Below are 14,120 nucleotides of genomic sequence, written 5' to 3' on the forward strand. Positions count from 1 at the left end.
TACCCAATTTATTTGTGCTCCAGTGTAATGAATAAAGCATTTATTAGACATTTCCTGCCTATGATAAGTCAGAGCAGGGAAGGTAATAGTACCCCCAGAGTACAAAGGAAAGAAGAGAATGGCAGGAGAAATTTTTACCCTCCGTATTGACAGTTCTTTGGAGGAAGTAGAACTGGTTTGCAGAAACACAGGGATATTTCATCCTAGGAATTTCTGTAAGACATTTAAAGAATCCTGTCTATATAATATCATAAAGTGACTTAGGAATTTGAAGAAGTAAAGCTTGGAACAAAGAAGAAAAATTCACATCCTGGAGGTAATTTTGGCCCATAAAAAAGGTAGCTAGAGAAGCATAGACTTCAGGAGATTCAATAATATTATCTGAGGTGAGTGAGAAATCCATTGTGAATGGAATTTTATGATGGTGAAAAGCAGTCAGATTAAAATCCTTATTCATACAATGGTCAGGCTAGTAAACAAAGACCTACAACTTTATGCTGTTGAGAAGAACAAAAATCTGTCCCGAATTAGATGGATACATTTAATGGACTGGATTGAATGGGTTACAAATCCAGATTGTCACTCCAATCACCATCCCAAAATCTCACCTGGATTCTAACCCCAGTTCCTGCTAATGAAATCTCTCCACTTCCTTATCCCAATACCTTGGTTTGATCCCTTTCTTTATCTTCCCTGCAAGCCCCATTGCACTGACCATTCCACATCCTTACATTAATCTCATATATATCAACTGTTGGAAGAGAGAGAAAGAGGCAAGGGACAGAATTAAAATAGCCTTTAGGAAAAAGACATTATGGATCTGCTCACTCCCCACATTAAGGCCTTGCTTTACCAGAAAATGTCAGGATGATGAAGAAGCGATCAAGCACCATTGAAGATTCAAACAGCAACCAAAATCCAGTAAGGTCTCACAAGCTGATCTATATCATATATGCATATATTGATATATGCATTTGAAGACCAGAGCAACCTGCTGTGGCTTTCTAAAGAAATATGACTCTCAGGCAATAATCCAATGATTTAAGATAATAAACCTGCAAGCCAGGGTGAAGTTCCTTATCTAAGTTTCTCACATCGATCTGTGGAGACAAAGAAGGATACCAGTGATTCTCAGATATGAATCCTTCTCAGAGTTTCTTGTCAGTATCACAAAGGTAAGTGAAGTAAGACTGTCTGTGTGAGGGTAAGGGAAGTCAGACTGGAAGTATTTTCATTCTATGGAATTCTCTCCTCCAGATCTCACAGGGAAAATGGGGAGTTAGAGACAGAGTTGACAAGAACTTACCGTCATTGGACAGGTCTCTAATTTGATCCTTCCTAATTCCAAATCTTTCACATATTTCTTCAAATTTCTTCTTTATTTCATCTGGAGGATCTGGAGTCTGGCCTGTTATTAGGGTGAAAGTTAGAATGGTTGCTAAGTCTCTCTCAGCGATCACTTTAAAAAATACATAGAAAAGGAGGTACCTAGATGAATGTGGATTGCAAGGTGCAGGGGAAGCAGTATTTGATCTGGGTGACTGAGCTAATAACTTTGGGAATTGGAACTATCATATGCCCTAGTATTAGTTGAACCTATTAATAAAGGAGTATAAAGAATTCCTTGTTGATTATCAATAAATCAATTAAGAAGCATTTTTTTGAGCATTTACTAGGTGCCAAGTACTATGAAACACATTACAGATGCAAAGACAATGGAGAGTTTGCCCTTTGCCTCAAGGAGTTTACAACCCATTGTAAAGAAATATCTTCACAGATAAGTAAATGCAAGTGTGACCCACTGGGGTTATAAAATCTAGACATCTATTACATAAGAGATGTTAAAGAAAAATTTTTTATGGGGAGAAGGGAACTAGAGAATCCAGGGGGTGGAGATGAGAATGTGGGGGAACCTCACATGGGCACTCAAAGGTCATCTCAGAGACTGGGAGGTATGAGGAGCAAATCTGGGCTGTCAGGGCCATGTGACATAACAATGAAGAGAAACATAGCATAGGATCCCATTGCTGAAACCATTAAGATTCCTGAGACTTGAAATCCTGATTACTCATTTCCCTTCTCCACATTCCCTCAATTTCATCCAATGAGGAATGTATCTTTCCCAAAATTTATTTCTATCTCTTAGGACATTTGCTCTTTCTGCTTACATGACTTTCAAATCTGATTTTGGGATAAACATGATTAACCATTCCAACCTATATTTACCATTCAGTGAGTATAGCCCAAGAAATTATAAAAATGGAGCACCCAGGAGGGAAGAGAAATAGTTTTAAAGGCTCAATACTAAACCAGAGTCATCCCCAATCACATTTCCTTTACCTAGCAAGAGGCTTGGGGTGAACAACAGAGAATAATTAATTCCAAATTTACCATTTTTCAGAACAGAAAGATTTACACTAGGATCTCTCTCTGTATCTCTTTCACTCTGTCCCTCTCTCTTTCTGTCACTCTTTCTCTCTGTCTCTGTCTCTTTCCCTCTCTCTGTCTTTCTGTTTCTGCCTCTATCTCTGTGTCTCTGTCTGTCTCTGTGTCTCTGTCTCATCTCTCTATCTCTTTGTCTCTGTGTATCTTTCTGTGTCTCTCTGTCTCTGTTTCTCTGTCTCTCTCTGTCTCTGTCTCTGTCTCTGTCTCTCTCTCTGTCTCTCTCTCTCTCTCTCTCTCTCTCTCTCTCTCTCTCTCTCTCTCTCTCTCTCTGTCTCTCTCTCTCCTTTATTCCTTCCCTCCCTCTTTACCTCTTTCTAACCTGGCTCTTACAAAGCTTGAATTCTACTTAAGGTTCAGAGTTGCCTATAGAAGTTGCTGAAGGAAGCTCAATATGGACAGTTTGTAATACTGGTAAGCTTTTATTTTCCCCCTGACTTCAGCCATTTAAATTCTAGTCAAACAGTTTGGGCTAGCCCCAAAGCTATGATGCAATAAATTATTTTCCTTTAGTATTTTTATATTTAAAAAGAGAAAAGAAGGATGTTAGTGCTCAATCATAAGACACATACCATAGAGTTCTCCCCAAACAGTCACCTTCCCATCTTTGTTATTATACAAGATAAATATCACATGTTCAGAGCCTGTACTTTGAATGGTGAAATCATTTTGTCCATCATCTGTGAAGCATTCAAAAGCCCATGTCAGAAGTTTGAAACTACAGGAACAAAGGCAAAGACTTGAGACTTAAATTAGTACTTAAGCTTCATGCAAAGGGTTTTCCCAAGGTTTTCTGGAAACCTCAATTCCATTATAAGCTCTGCTATTCCAAACAAGCTGTAATTTTCTTGACAAGCTTTTTCCAACATTCCTCTTTTCTAACTCTAGAGTCACGAAAACATTAGAAATGGAAGGAACTTTGGAAATCATCTAGTTGTAACACCTCACTTTATAAATGAGGAAAATGAGGCCAAAGGAGAGCAAAGCATTTGCTCAAGGCTACACAGAGAGATAGTTTCCATTTCAATCATATAAAGGCTAATTAGACTACTAGAGTTCTGTAAGGAGAAAGAGAAGATCAAAAAGTCTCATCCAGGCTTCGCACAGTAATGGAATTAAGACAGGGTGGTGGAAGGACATCTGCAAAAAGGTATTTTTTTGTATAGTTTCTAATGATTTTCTACTTCTCTGTTAATCACTGGGCCCATCAATTCATTTCAGAATAATACTGAAAGACACTGAGATGCTTATTTATACTTATATTCCACATGCATTTCACCATTTTCTCCTGTAGTAGCAGTCACAGAAAATGCAATGCATTTGCCATTTGTCCTGGAAATAAAGATTAGGATTATAAGAGCACCTCAGTTTGCCAAAGGAAATTTTACTAAGAATTACCCTGATGCATTAATTAGATAAATATTAATATCTGTAAAATTATATATTTTTTCACTTCTTACAATAAGATTATAAATAATGCTGAATCTAAGGTGATTTCTAACATCTTAGAAAAGATTAAATTGAGTTCACCATTTTAAAATTCTTGAATATTTTAAATTCAATTTCATTCTTTGAAAATCTGGAATCTCTGGTGAGGTGAATAATGGTGATATTATTTAAGGAAAGTACTTGATTAGACAGAAGAGCTCTTTCTTTAGTATTTCTGCATAAAAATACTCTGGGATAACTATTAGGTTTTCCACAAATCGACTTTGAAGCTGGATCTGGGTTCAAATCCTGATTATTCCCCCATTCTAACTCTGTAACCCAAGTAAGCAAGTCTTTTCACCTTTCAGAGAGTTAGAGTTCTCATTTCAAAATAGGGATATTAATGCTTTGCCTTTCCTCCTGAGTTTATTGTGGAGAAAATCTATAACTACTTCAAACAGAAAGAACTATATATAAATATTAACTTTTATTGTATTTTATACTGACAGCATCTCAGGAGAAGAGCAAACAAAAATTGTCCCAATTTCATCAATATAACTGAAATAATCTTATCTATTTCAATTCATGTAAAAGATAGAAAATTAGATCAGGAAAAAAGACAGGACAAGAAAGAATCTGAGTTTGGTACATGTGAAAACAAATTACCTGGGAAAGAACTTTGTATTTGACATTAATTTCTTGGAAACCAGGAAAATGATCTGGCAGAGATTGGTTTAAAACAATGTTATATGGTAAATTTATACCATAACTCAAAGGATATATGATTGAATATTAATGGTCATAAAAATAGAAAGAAAATCATATTAAGCACCTTTTACAAACATGCCTAGGAGGACATTTCATACTAAATGAAATTGAAAAGCTCTTGTTTGAACAAAATGAAGAAAGTAGGATGAGAAAGGAAGCAGTTAGATGGGAAGAAAAAAAACCTTCTAATCAAATCTATCCTAGTTTAAAATACTCAAACTATATAGGGAACTGATAGTAATATATATGACCCAAAGCCTTTTCCCAATAGAGAAATAGTTGAAGGATACAATAACATTTATAAAGTGTTTATTAGATGCCAAATACTGTGCTGAGCACTTAATAAACATCATGTCATTTGATCGCCATAACAACCATGAAAAATAGGTGTTATTATTATTCCCTTTTTACAGATAATGAAACAGAGCCAAATAGACTTGACTAGAATTATAAACAAAATTGATGCTTACCAATTGAGGAATTGGCTAAATAAGCTACTGAAAATTTGTGAGTTAAGTGAGTATCTTTCTTCCCTTTCCCTCACTCTGCTCTCTGTCTTATTATCAGAGGGGACTCAAGTATCCCATTTCTACTATGAAATGTAGACTGGTGACTCAGGAAAGTTTAAAACAGAAAGGAAATGATAGTTCACCCAGAAGATGATTCCAAAGGTCCAAAATTCATATAAAATACTTTTAATTAACAATGTCCTTCACCACTTCATACAAGTTTCAAGTATGTTGACAGTATATTAGTTTCTTTTTCCTTGAACAGTTGCTCTTAGTGTTCATAAAACCAACCACATCCTGAGAACTTCATCAGTAATTGACTTCTGGTTCAGTCTGTAGGCATTAAAGGATGCCTGAACTATGACCCCGGGTTTTGTTCCCATTTCCAAATCTGCCAATTAACAGAGATAGCACTTACCTTTTAAAGTATTCTCCATGAATAACATCATTGTTTTTACTGATACTATTGACAAATATCTTCAAGCTACCTCCTTCCTCAATCTTAGATATCACATTTGAAGCCAATGCAACAGTGAACCACTTCCCAGTAATCTATGGGAAAATGTTCAGATAAGAATTGAAAAAAGATGTCCTTGGTCACATAGACACATAGTATTTTTAAGCTGGGAAGAATCATAGTCTAAATGAGAAGAAACTGAAACCTCAAAATGAAGTGTATATTTACCGTATTCCTACCTGGTTCAAACATTATCTTCATAATAAAGCAATAATCTCATGAGACTAAGAGTTAGAAAATTTGAGTTCTGGTTTGGCTCTGATACTCTGTGACTTTCAGCAAGTTATTTAACCTTTCAGTGTCCTAGTCTGCTCATTTGTGCAATGCAATGGTGGGAAACTTGAGGTCTTGAGGCCTCAAGTGCCCTTCTAAGTCTTTGGATGTGGTCTTTTGACTGAGTCCAAGCTTTACAGGACAAATCCTTTTATTAAGGGAATTTGTTCTGTGAAGTTTGGATTCAGTCAAAGGGTCATATCTGAAGACCCAGAAAGCCACCTGTGGCTTTGTGACCTCAGATTCCCTCACATCTTATCCCCCAAATTCACCCTCTTTCATGGGTCTAATTATGTTTGCACTGTGTGTTTCATGGCATTATTCTACTATTAACATTATTTCTTCCTCCTCTTATTATGCGTCTTGAATTTAGATATGACTGGTAATTTCTTCAGTTGTTTGGGAATTGGGGAGAGATTTTGCCACAAGATCATGAAAGATCTTTACTGGGGTCCTAAAAGCAATTCTACTTTATTACCTATGAAAAACTTGTGTTCATTCTCTGACTCTAATCACTCATGGTCCTGGGGGATTCTCTTTCCCTCTATTCTACCAGGATGTGAGATAATACCCCAACACAGAATTTATATGGCATTTCATCTAATCCTAGCAGGTGTGGATAACAAAAGCTCTCAACTTACCATCTGATTACTATCAGCAAAGTTCATTGAAATGGTAGACCACAGAAAAGGAAATTTGCTGGAATTTATCATTTCATGTACTATTGTAATCAGAATCAGAGAGCATAGATTTCAATTATACTTATTTGCTTTCAAAAGAATGGCATTTCAAGATTTCAGCATCTTAAAGTTAGAAAACTTTTATAGATCATCCAGTGCAACCCTTTATTTGTCAGATGCAGGATGTGTTCTATTGGTTTTTATTTTTGTTACTTAAAAGAAATAGGGGATGGGCACATACTCATGTGGAATTTTATATTTTCTGCTGACTTTGATCATCGGTAGACAATGCAACTATTGGGAAGGACAGTTTTGAGTGAGAAGACACAAGTGCATATCTTTTCCTTTCACCCACAAGTTCTGTTTTGTTTTGTTCTGCCCCAAAAGATTCTGTTTTCCTTATTTGTTATCCTCATTCCTTGCCTGACAACTCTATCAACCTGTTCATTCTTGGTCACTTACCTCTGTTGAGTCTTGTGCATTGTTTTCCAGGGCCTGGAGGCCACAGACCAGGGCCAATCCCACAGTCAATAGTAGAATCTTCATCTTCTGAAAGGTTTCTCTTTGATTCTTCAACAGCACCTGAATGTGTGAGGATTCTGAGAAATTCTCTGGCTCTCTGGTTAGCTATCTTTATATCTCATTCTAGGGCAGGGTTCTTGATGATGTGGCACTAAAGGGACACTAGTCCTTCAAAGTATACTTTATTTGCAGAGTCACTAGCCAATGAGTAACTGCTGACCAAAAATCCCAAGGACAGATTAGTAAAGTATATTTCCATTAAAAAAAAACAATTCTATAATGCAAATTTCCAAGATCAACAGCCATTGTTAGGTTTGCCAGTTTCTTCAAATCAACTCTATATCTGTCTGGAGACCAGAAAATACAGTTCCTATATTTTTGTCCTTCTGTCAGTCAAGCAATTAACTTCTCAGAAAGGATTACACTGGTCACCATTTTTTAAATTGTTGAAACTTGCCTACAAAGCACCAAAAGTACAAGTAGTCTTGTCTTAGGTAATATGGGAAGAGTGCCCAAATTAAAGAAATATTTCCCATCCTCTCTATTTGTAGAAATTCAACAAACATTTGTTTAAGTGCCTACCATTTTCAGATCACAATTGGCTGAACTGAAATGTTTGGACTTTATCTCCTTTGTGGTACTTTTGATCTAGTCTACAATAAAATATTCCAAGGACATTCTTTTTTTCTGGTCTTAATCTTTCAATTTAGTGGTGTAGAATGCTCCCAGAGATGAAGCTCATTCTACCAGTATAGCTCATCAGCTCCTTGAGAATTTATCATCTTAAAGTGTTATATCAGGGTACTGAGAGGTTAAAAGACTTGGCCAAGGTCACTGTGCTAGTATATATCAGAGTCCTTGATTTAGTACCCAATTTCAATTTGTCTTAAAATAAAATGTTATTCAGCTTAACATACACTTATTAACACTCCATTAAGACTTTGTAGTAGATGGTAGCAAAACAAAGACATCAAAAAAATAAACCCTGTCTCCAAGGAATATTTATATGACCAGGTTATATTTAAAACTTGTATATTAGAAAGTAAGTAAATCACACACACACACACACAAACACATATTTATATATACAAAATTGTATACTGCAATTTCTAGAGAGTGAGAAAGTACCTCTAGTTATTGGTAAAGAGATCATGCCTCATGAAAGGAGGATCTTTGCTTAGAAGGAGTCAAAAAGAGGACTTGAGGAGGTAGAGAAATCACTTTCTCAATGGCAAAGTGTCAGGAAAACTATGTTCCACATAGTGAATTACTAGCAGTCCAGTTTGACAAGAATGGAGTGTGTGTGAAGAGGAATATTATGATTAAAAAATCCCTTTAACCTGTGGAATGATTGAAAGGGCAGCTGTAGAGAAGAATGTTTATTTCGTCCTCTAACACTGCTTCATAATTATCATGGAAACACTTTCCTAAGTCTCCAAAATCCATCAGACATTGACATCATGGGACTGATCTATAAGGGCACTACTGCTCACTGCCTAGAGACTAAAAATCAGAGAAGATTCTTTATAGGGTGAGAACAGATTAAGGCTTGCAGAACGCTCCTATAGTGTTAAGGGTTAGCTAGTCTTGCTGCTTTTTATCTCTGTCTAGAAAAGGAGAACTCTTTAAGGTAGGTAAAGCCTGGCACATACTGGGGAATTATTCAAAGGTAATCGGAATCCTCTTGTTGTGATGAGCTGGAATGGTGTTAGTGCTACCTACCACCTGAGAGGGGAAATCCCTCAGGGGCTTGAACCATTGCCTTCTACCTCCCTCCCTGAATTGAGAGAGAAAAAGGCAGGCAGTTTTGAGTGAGAGCATCAAGAAAACTGAAGAACTTCAAAGTTCTCTGACTTATTGGAAAAGTTGTCATGAAAGTGGTTTAGACTTTTCAGCACCCATCCAAGATATTCGACCTAGAAAGCTGCAGACCCCAGACTTAGGGCTTCTGTTTCAGTAAGAAAGACTACAAATGACTTTTTTTACTAAAAGAATTTAACATTAGTTCAATAGTAAGAGTAGCAGAGAAATACCAGTAGTAGAAGAGAGTAGTAGTTACATCATGAAACAGAGAGACAAAGAAGAGAAGCAGGTAAAGTATTGTCCACAAGATTTCTTTTTTCCCCCCAGAATTTATTTATTTATTTATCTATTCCTTCATTCATTTATTTATCTATCCATCTATTTATTCATTCATTCATTTATCTATTTATAGTTTTCAACATTCATTTCCACAAGATTTTGAGTTACAAAATTTCTCCCCATCTCTCAACTACCCCCTGCTCCAAGATGGCAAGCATACTGAATACCCCTTCCCCTAGTCTGCCCTCTTTAATATCCCTTCCATCCCCCCTTAGCCCATTCCCCCTTACTTTATGGTAGGGAAAGATGGATTTCTATAACCCATTGCCTGTATATCTTATTTCCCAGTTGCATGTAAAAACAATTTTTTTTTTTTTGCTTTTTGGAGGGCAATTGGGGTTAAGTGACTTGCCCAAAGTCACATGGCTAGTTTTTGTGTTAACTGTCTGAGCTGGATTTGAACTCAGATCCTCCTAACTCCAGGGCTGGTGCTTTATTCACTGCGTCACCTAGCCACCCCAAAACATTTTTTAAACATTTGTTATTAAAATTTTGAGTTCCACTTTGCCAAAGGGCTATAAACAAGTGCATACTCTTTGACCCAGCAATACCACTTCTAAGGTTGTATCCCAAAGAGATCACAGAAGTGGGAAGAGGCCCCGTGTGTACAAATATATTTATAGCAACTCTTTGTGTGGTGGCAAGGAATTGGAAATCAAGGGGATGGTTTTTTTGAGAGGGCGGAGCCAAGATGGAGGAGTAGAATCATGACCTTCCCGCAGATCCAGCTTCCACCCTCCCCAATCCATGTAAAAAGGGGACTCTAAACAAACTTTGGAGCTGCAGAAACCACAAAATGACACAGAGAAGCTAACCTCCCGCTGAGGACAGCCTGGCAGGCCGGCAGGAATCCAGCTGAGCGCTCTGGGAGCCGAGCCCAGGCCCACGCCGAGGCTTTAGCCCCCGGGCAGGCCTGACCAGCCGCCAGCCAGAGGGATTCCAGATCAGCAGCAGCTGTGGCCGTTTCCAGATTTATCAACACATAGATGCGAAGGACAAGGTGAGAGGCCAGTGCAGTCTGGACTTTGGGACCCAGTAAGTGGGAGTGCATGGCTTTTACCCCTGGGGCGAGAAACCGCTGAGATGCCAGCACAGCCTGCCAGCACCACGTGGCGGCTTCAGCTCCTGGCCTGTAGAGTGTAGGGGGACCAAGCACCAGTCTGAGGGGTAATCGCTCTTGCTTTAACCTGCCTGGATCTGGATTGCAGTCTAGGGTGGAGGTCCTGGGATGTGTGTCCAGCTTGTCAGAGCGTGTGGAGACCTCAGAGAGTGCACCCATCTAATACCTCTGGCAGCTGAGAAAACCCCAGCGTTTGGGACAAAAACTCCCCTGTCTGGTGGCAGAGTCCTACTGTGGCAAAAAGCCCAAAAGTCAAATAATTGAGTGGCAAAATGAGCAGGCAAAGGAAACAAAGCAGACAGAAGATTCCAACAATGCCCTCCTATTTTGGTGATAAGAAGGATCAAGGCATGGAACAGGAGGAAAACAGTGAAGTCAGTATTCCTGCACCAAAAGCTTCAAAGGAAAATACAAGCTGGTTACAGGCCATAGAGGACCTTAAGAAGCAGATAAAAGAAGTGGAGGAAAAATTGGGAAGAGAAATGAGAACAATGCAAGAAAATTATGAAATGAGAGTCAACATCCTGACTGAAGAAAATAATACCTTAAAAAACAGACTGACTCAAATGGCAAAGGAGGCTCAAAAAGGCAATGAGGAGAAGAATGCCTTAAAAAGTCGAATTTGCCAGATGGAAAAAGAATCTCAAAAGCTCACGGAGGAGAATCATTGCTTCAGAATTAGACTGGAGCAAATGGAAGCTAATGACTTTATGAGAAACCAAGATGCTGTTAAACAAATCCAAACAAATGAAAGAATAGAAGGCAATGTGAAATATCTTATGGGAAAAACCACTGACCTGGAAAATAGATCCAGGAGAGATAATTTAAAAATTATTGGACTACCTGAAAGCCATGACCAAAGTAAGAACCTAGAAAGCATCCTCCAGGAAGTTCTCAAAGAAAACTGCCCCGATGTTTTAGAACGAGAGGGCAAAATAGAGGTTGAAAGAATCCACTGATCACCTCCTGAAAAAGATCCCAAAAAGAAAACTCCTAGAAATATTATAGCCAGGTTCCAGAATTCCCAGATTAAGGAGAGAATATACAAGCAGCCAGGAAGAAACAATTTGAATATTGTGGAAACACAATGAGGATAACCCAGGATCTGGAAGCTTCTACACTGAGGGATCGAAGGGCTTGGAATGTGATATTCCCGAGGTCAAGGGAGCTGGGATTAAAACCAAGAGTCACCTACCCAGCAAAACTGAGTATCATGTTTCAGGGGAAAATGTGGTCATTCAGTGGAATACAGGACTTTCAAGCATTCTTGCTGAAAAAACCAGAGTTGAATAGAAAATTTGACATTCAGATACAAGAAGCAAGAGACGCATGAGAAGGTAAACAGGGAAAAGAAATCATAAGGAACTTATCAAAGTTGAACTATTAACATTCCTACATGGAAAAACAATAATTGTAACTTATGAAACTTTTCTCAGTAGTTGAAGGGATTAGAAATATATTTATATGTGGGTATGCGGGCATATAAATACATATGTGAATGTGTGTATATACATTTACAGGTATACATAGATAGAGGGCACGGGACCAATTTAACAGGAAGGGATGATACTTAAAAGGTGAAATTAAGAGGTGAGAGGAATATAATGAGAGGAGATGGGGAGAAACAGATTGGGGCAAACTATCTCATACAGAAGAGGCAAGGGAAAATGGTTACAATGGAGGGGAAGAATAGGAAGGCAAAAGGGAATGGGTCAACCTTATTCCTATTGAATCTGGTTTGAGGAGGGAGGGAAATACACACTAAATAGGGGATCTCACCCTCCAGGAGAATAGGGGGGGAAGGGGATGAGAGGGGGGATGATGGAAGGGAGGGCAGGCTTGAGGGAGAGGGAAGTTGGAAGCACCCACTTTTGAAAAAGGAGGGAAATATAGTCAGTCTTTTACAATATATCTACTATGTTATTGTTTTGCATTAGCCGCACATGTACAACCTATACTGGACTTCTTGTCTCCCCAGTGGGGGTGGGTGGCAGGGGGGGAAGGGAATGAATCTGGAATTGAAAGTTTTAAAATCAAATATTCAAATATATGTATATATATATATATATGTGTGTGTGTGTGTGTGTATACTATTATTAATACCATCTTACATGTAATTAAGAAATAAGATATACAGTCACTGAGGCATAGAGATCCACTGGAAAAGTTGAAATGGGTATGGGAGAAAATATGGGAGAGAGCAGATTGGAGGTGGGGATATCCTGTGGGACTGCTGTGTTGGGGGGATGGGTGGGGCAAAAACAGGGAGAAAATTTGTAACTCAAAATCTGGCGGAAACGAATGATGTAAATCAGAAGTTAATAAAGCATTAAAAAACAAAAAATAAAATAAATCTACAATGTTTTATGAAATACTAAAAAAAAGGAAATCAAGGGGATGCTTCTCAATTGGGTGAGGGCTAAACAAGTTGTGGTATATGAATGTAATAGAATATTATTGCGCTATAATAAATGAGGAGCAGACAGACTTCATAATAACTTGAAGAGACTTATACAAACTGATGTTGAGTGAGAAGAGCAGAACCAGGAGAAATCTGTACACAATTACAGACAAAACATATGTGTGATGACCAACTTTGATAGACTGGGCTCTTCTCAGCAATGCAAGTTTATAAGACAACTCCAAAAGATTCATGATGGAAAGATATCTCCATATCCAGAGAAAGTACTACAGAATTTGAATTCAGATTGAAGCAACCTACCTGCTCTCTTTCTTGTTCTTGCTTTGTTTGGTTTCCTCTTTCCCATTGTTCATCCCATCGGTTATAATCTTTCTTTACAACCTAACTAATGTTTAATGTGAAGGTATTTGCAGATCCTATATTTTATTGCAAGCTGCCATAGTCAGGGGGGGAGAGGAAGGGGGAGAAAATTTGAAACTCAAGGAATTGTGGAACTGAATCTTGTAACCTAAAAGTAAACAAGCAAATAAAAAAAAATTAAAAAAAATTTGAGTTCCAGATTCTCTTCCTTCTTCCCTTCTCACCCACCCCCACTTGGAAGACAAGCAATTCAATATAGGTTATATATGTGTAGTTATGCAAAACATTTCCATAGAAGTCACATAGTGAACGACCAACGATATTTCCCTCCATCCTATCCCACCCCTCACTTATTCTATTTTCTCCTTTGACAATGTCCTTTTCAAAAGTTGTCTTCTGACAACCCTATCCCCCAATATGCCCTCTGTTCTATCATCCCCCCTCTTATCCCCTTCCCCCCTACTTTCCTGAAGGGTAAGATACCCAATTTAGTGTGTATGTTATTTACTCTTTAATCCAAGTCCAATGAGAGTAAAGTTGACTCATTCCCTTTCACCACCCTGCCTTTCCCTTTCATTGTAACAGCTTTCTCTCACCTCTTTTATGTGAAATAATTTACCCTATTCTATCTCTCCCTTTCTCCTTCTCCCAATATATTCCTCTCTCACCTCTAATTTTATTTTCTAGATAACATCCCTTCATATTCAACTCACCCTGTGCCCTCTGTCTATGTATATACACATACACACATACATATATGCACACATACATCCATTTATACATACATAAACATGTGTATATATACACATATATATGGGTAAGAAATATATATATATATATATATATTCCCTTCAACTGTCCTAATACTTAGAAAAGTCTCATGAGTTACAAATATTGTCTTTCCATGGAGGAATATGATTTCTCTTTTCTGTTTCCC

General features: G+C 37.8%; 1 protein-coding gene across 1 annotated transcript; it reads right to left on the reverse strand.

Annotated features, from left to right (window-relative positions):
• Positions 1-1,077: 1,077 nt before the first annotated feature.
• LOC138177264 (trichosurin-like) lies at positions 1,078-7,163 on the reverse strand. Its single transcript, XM_069108361.1, has 7 exons — positions 7,080-7,163; positions 5,566-5,699; positions 3,711-3,774; position 3,680; positions 3,015-3,122; positions 1,307-1,408; positions 1,078-1,100 (listed from the first exon to the last, which is right to left on the reverse strand). Exons 1-7 carry the CDS (start codon positions 7,161-7,163, stop codon positions 1,078-1,080), a joined length of 516 nt encoding a protein of 171 aa, XP_068964462.1.
• Between the last annotated feature and the right edge of the window lie 6,957 nt (positions 7,164-14,120).

This window comes from Petaurus breviceps, unplaced genomic scaffold, assembly GCF_028583685.1.
Source record: "Petaurus breviceps papuanus isolate PSGF00001 unplaced genomic scaffold, PetGlider_PUasm1.0 90383, whole genome shotgun sequence".
Lineage (NCBI taxonomy): Eukaryota > Metazoa > Chordata > Mammalia > Diprotodontia > Petauridae > Petaurus > Petaurus breviceps.

Excerpts from the sequence above, each read along its gene's own strand:
- LOC138177264 (XM_069108361.1), bottom strand. The coding sequence starts at position 7,163 with ATGAAGATTCTACTATTGACTGTGGGATTGGCCCTGGTCTGTGGCCTC. Across the intron at positions 1,409-3,014 it reads TGTTTGGGGAGAACTCTATG|GCCAGACTCCAGATCCTCCA; the intron begins GTATGTGTCTTA and ends CCCTAATAACAG. Across the intron at positions 1,101-1,306 it reads TAGAGACCTGTCCAATGACG|ATCGATGTGAGAAACTTAGA; the intron begins GTAAGTTCTTGT and ends TTGTCTCCACAG.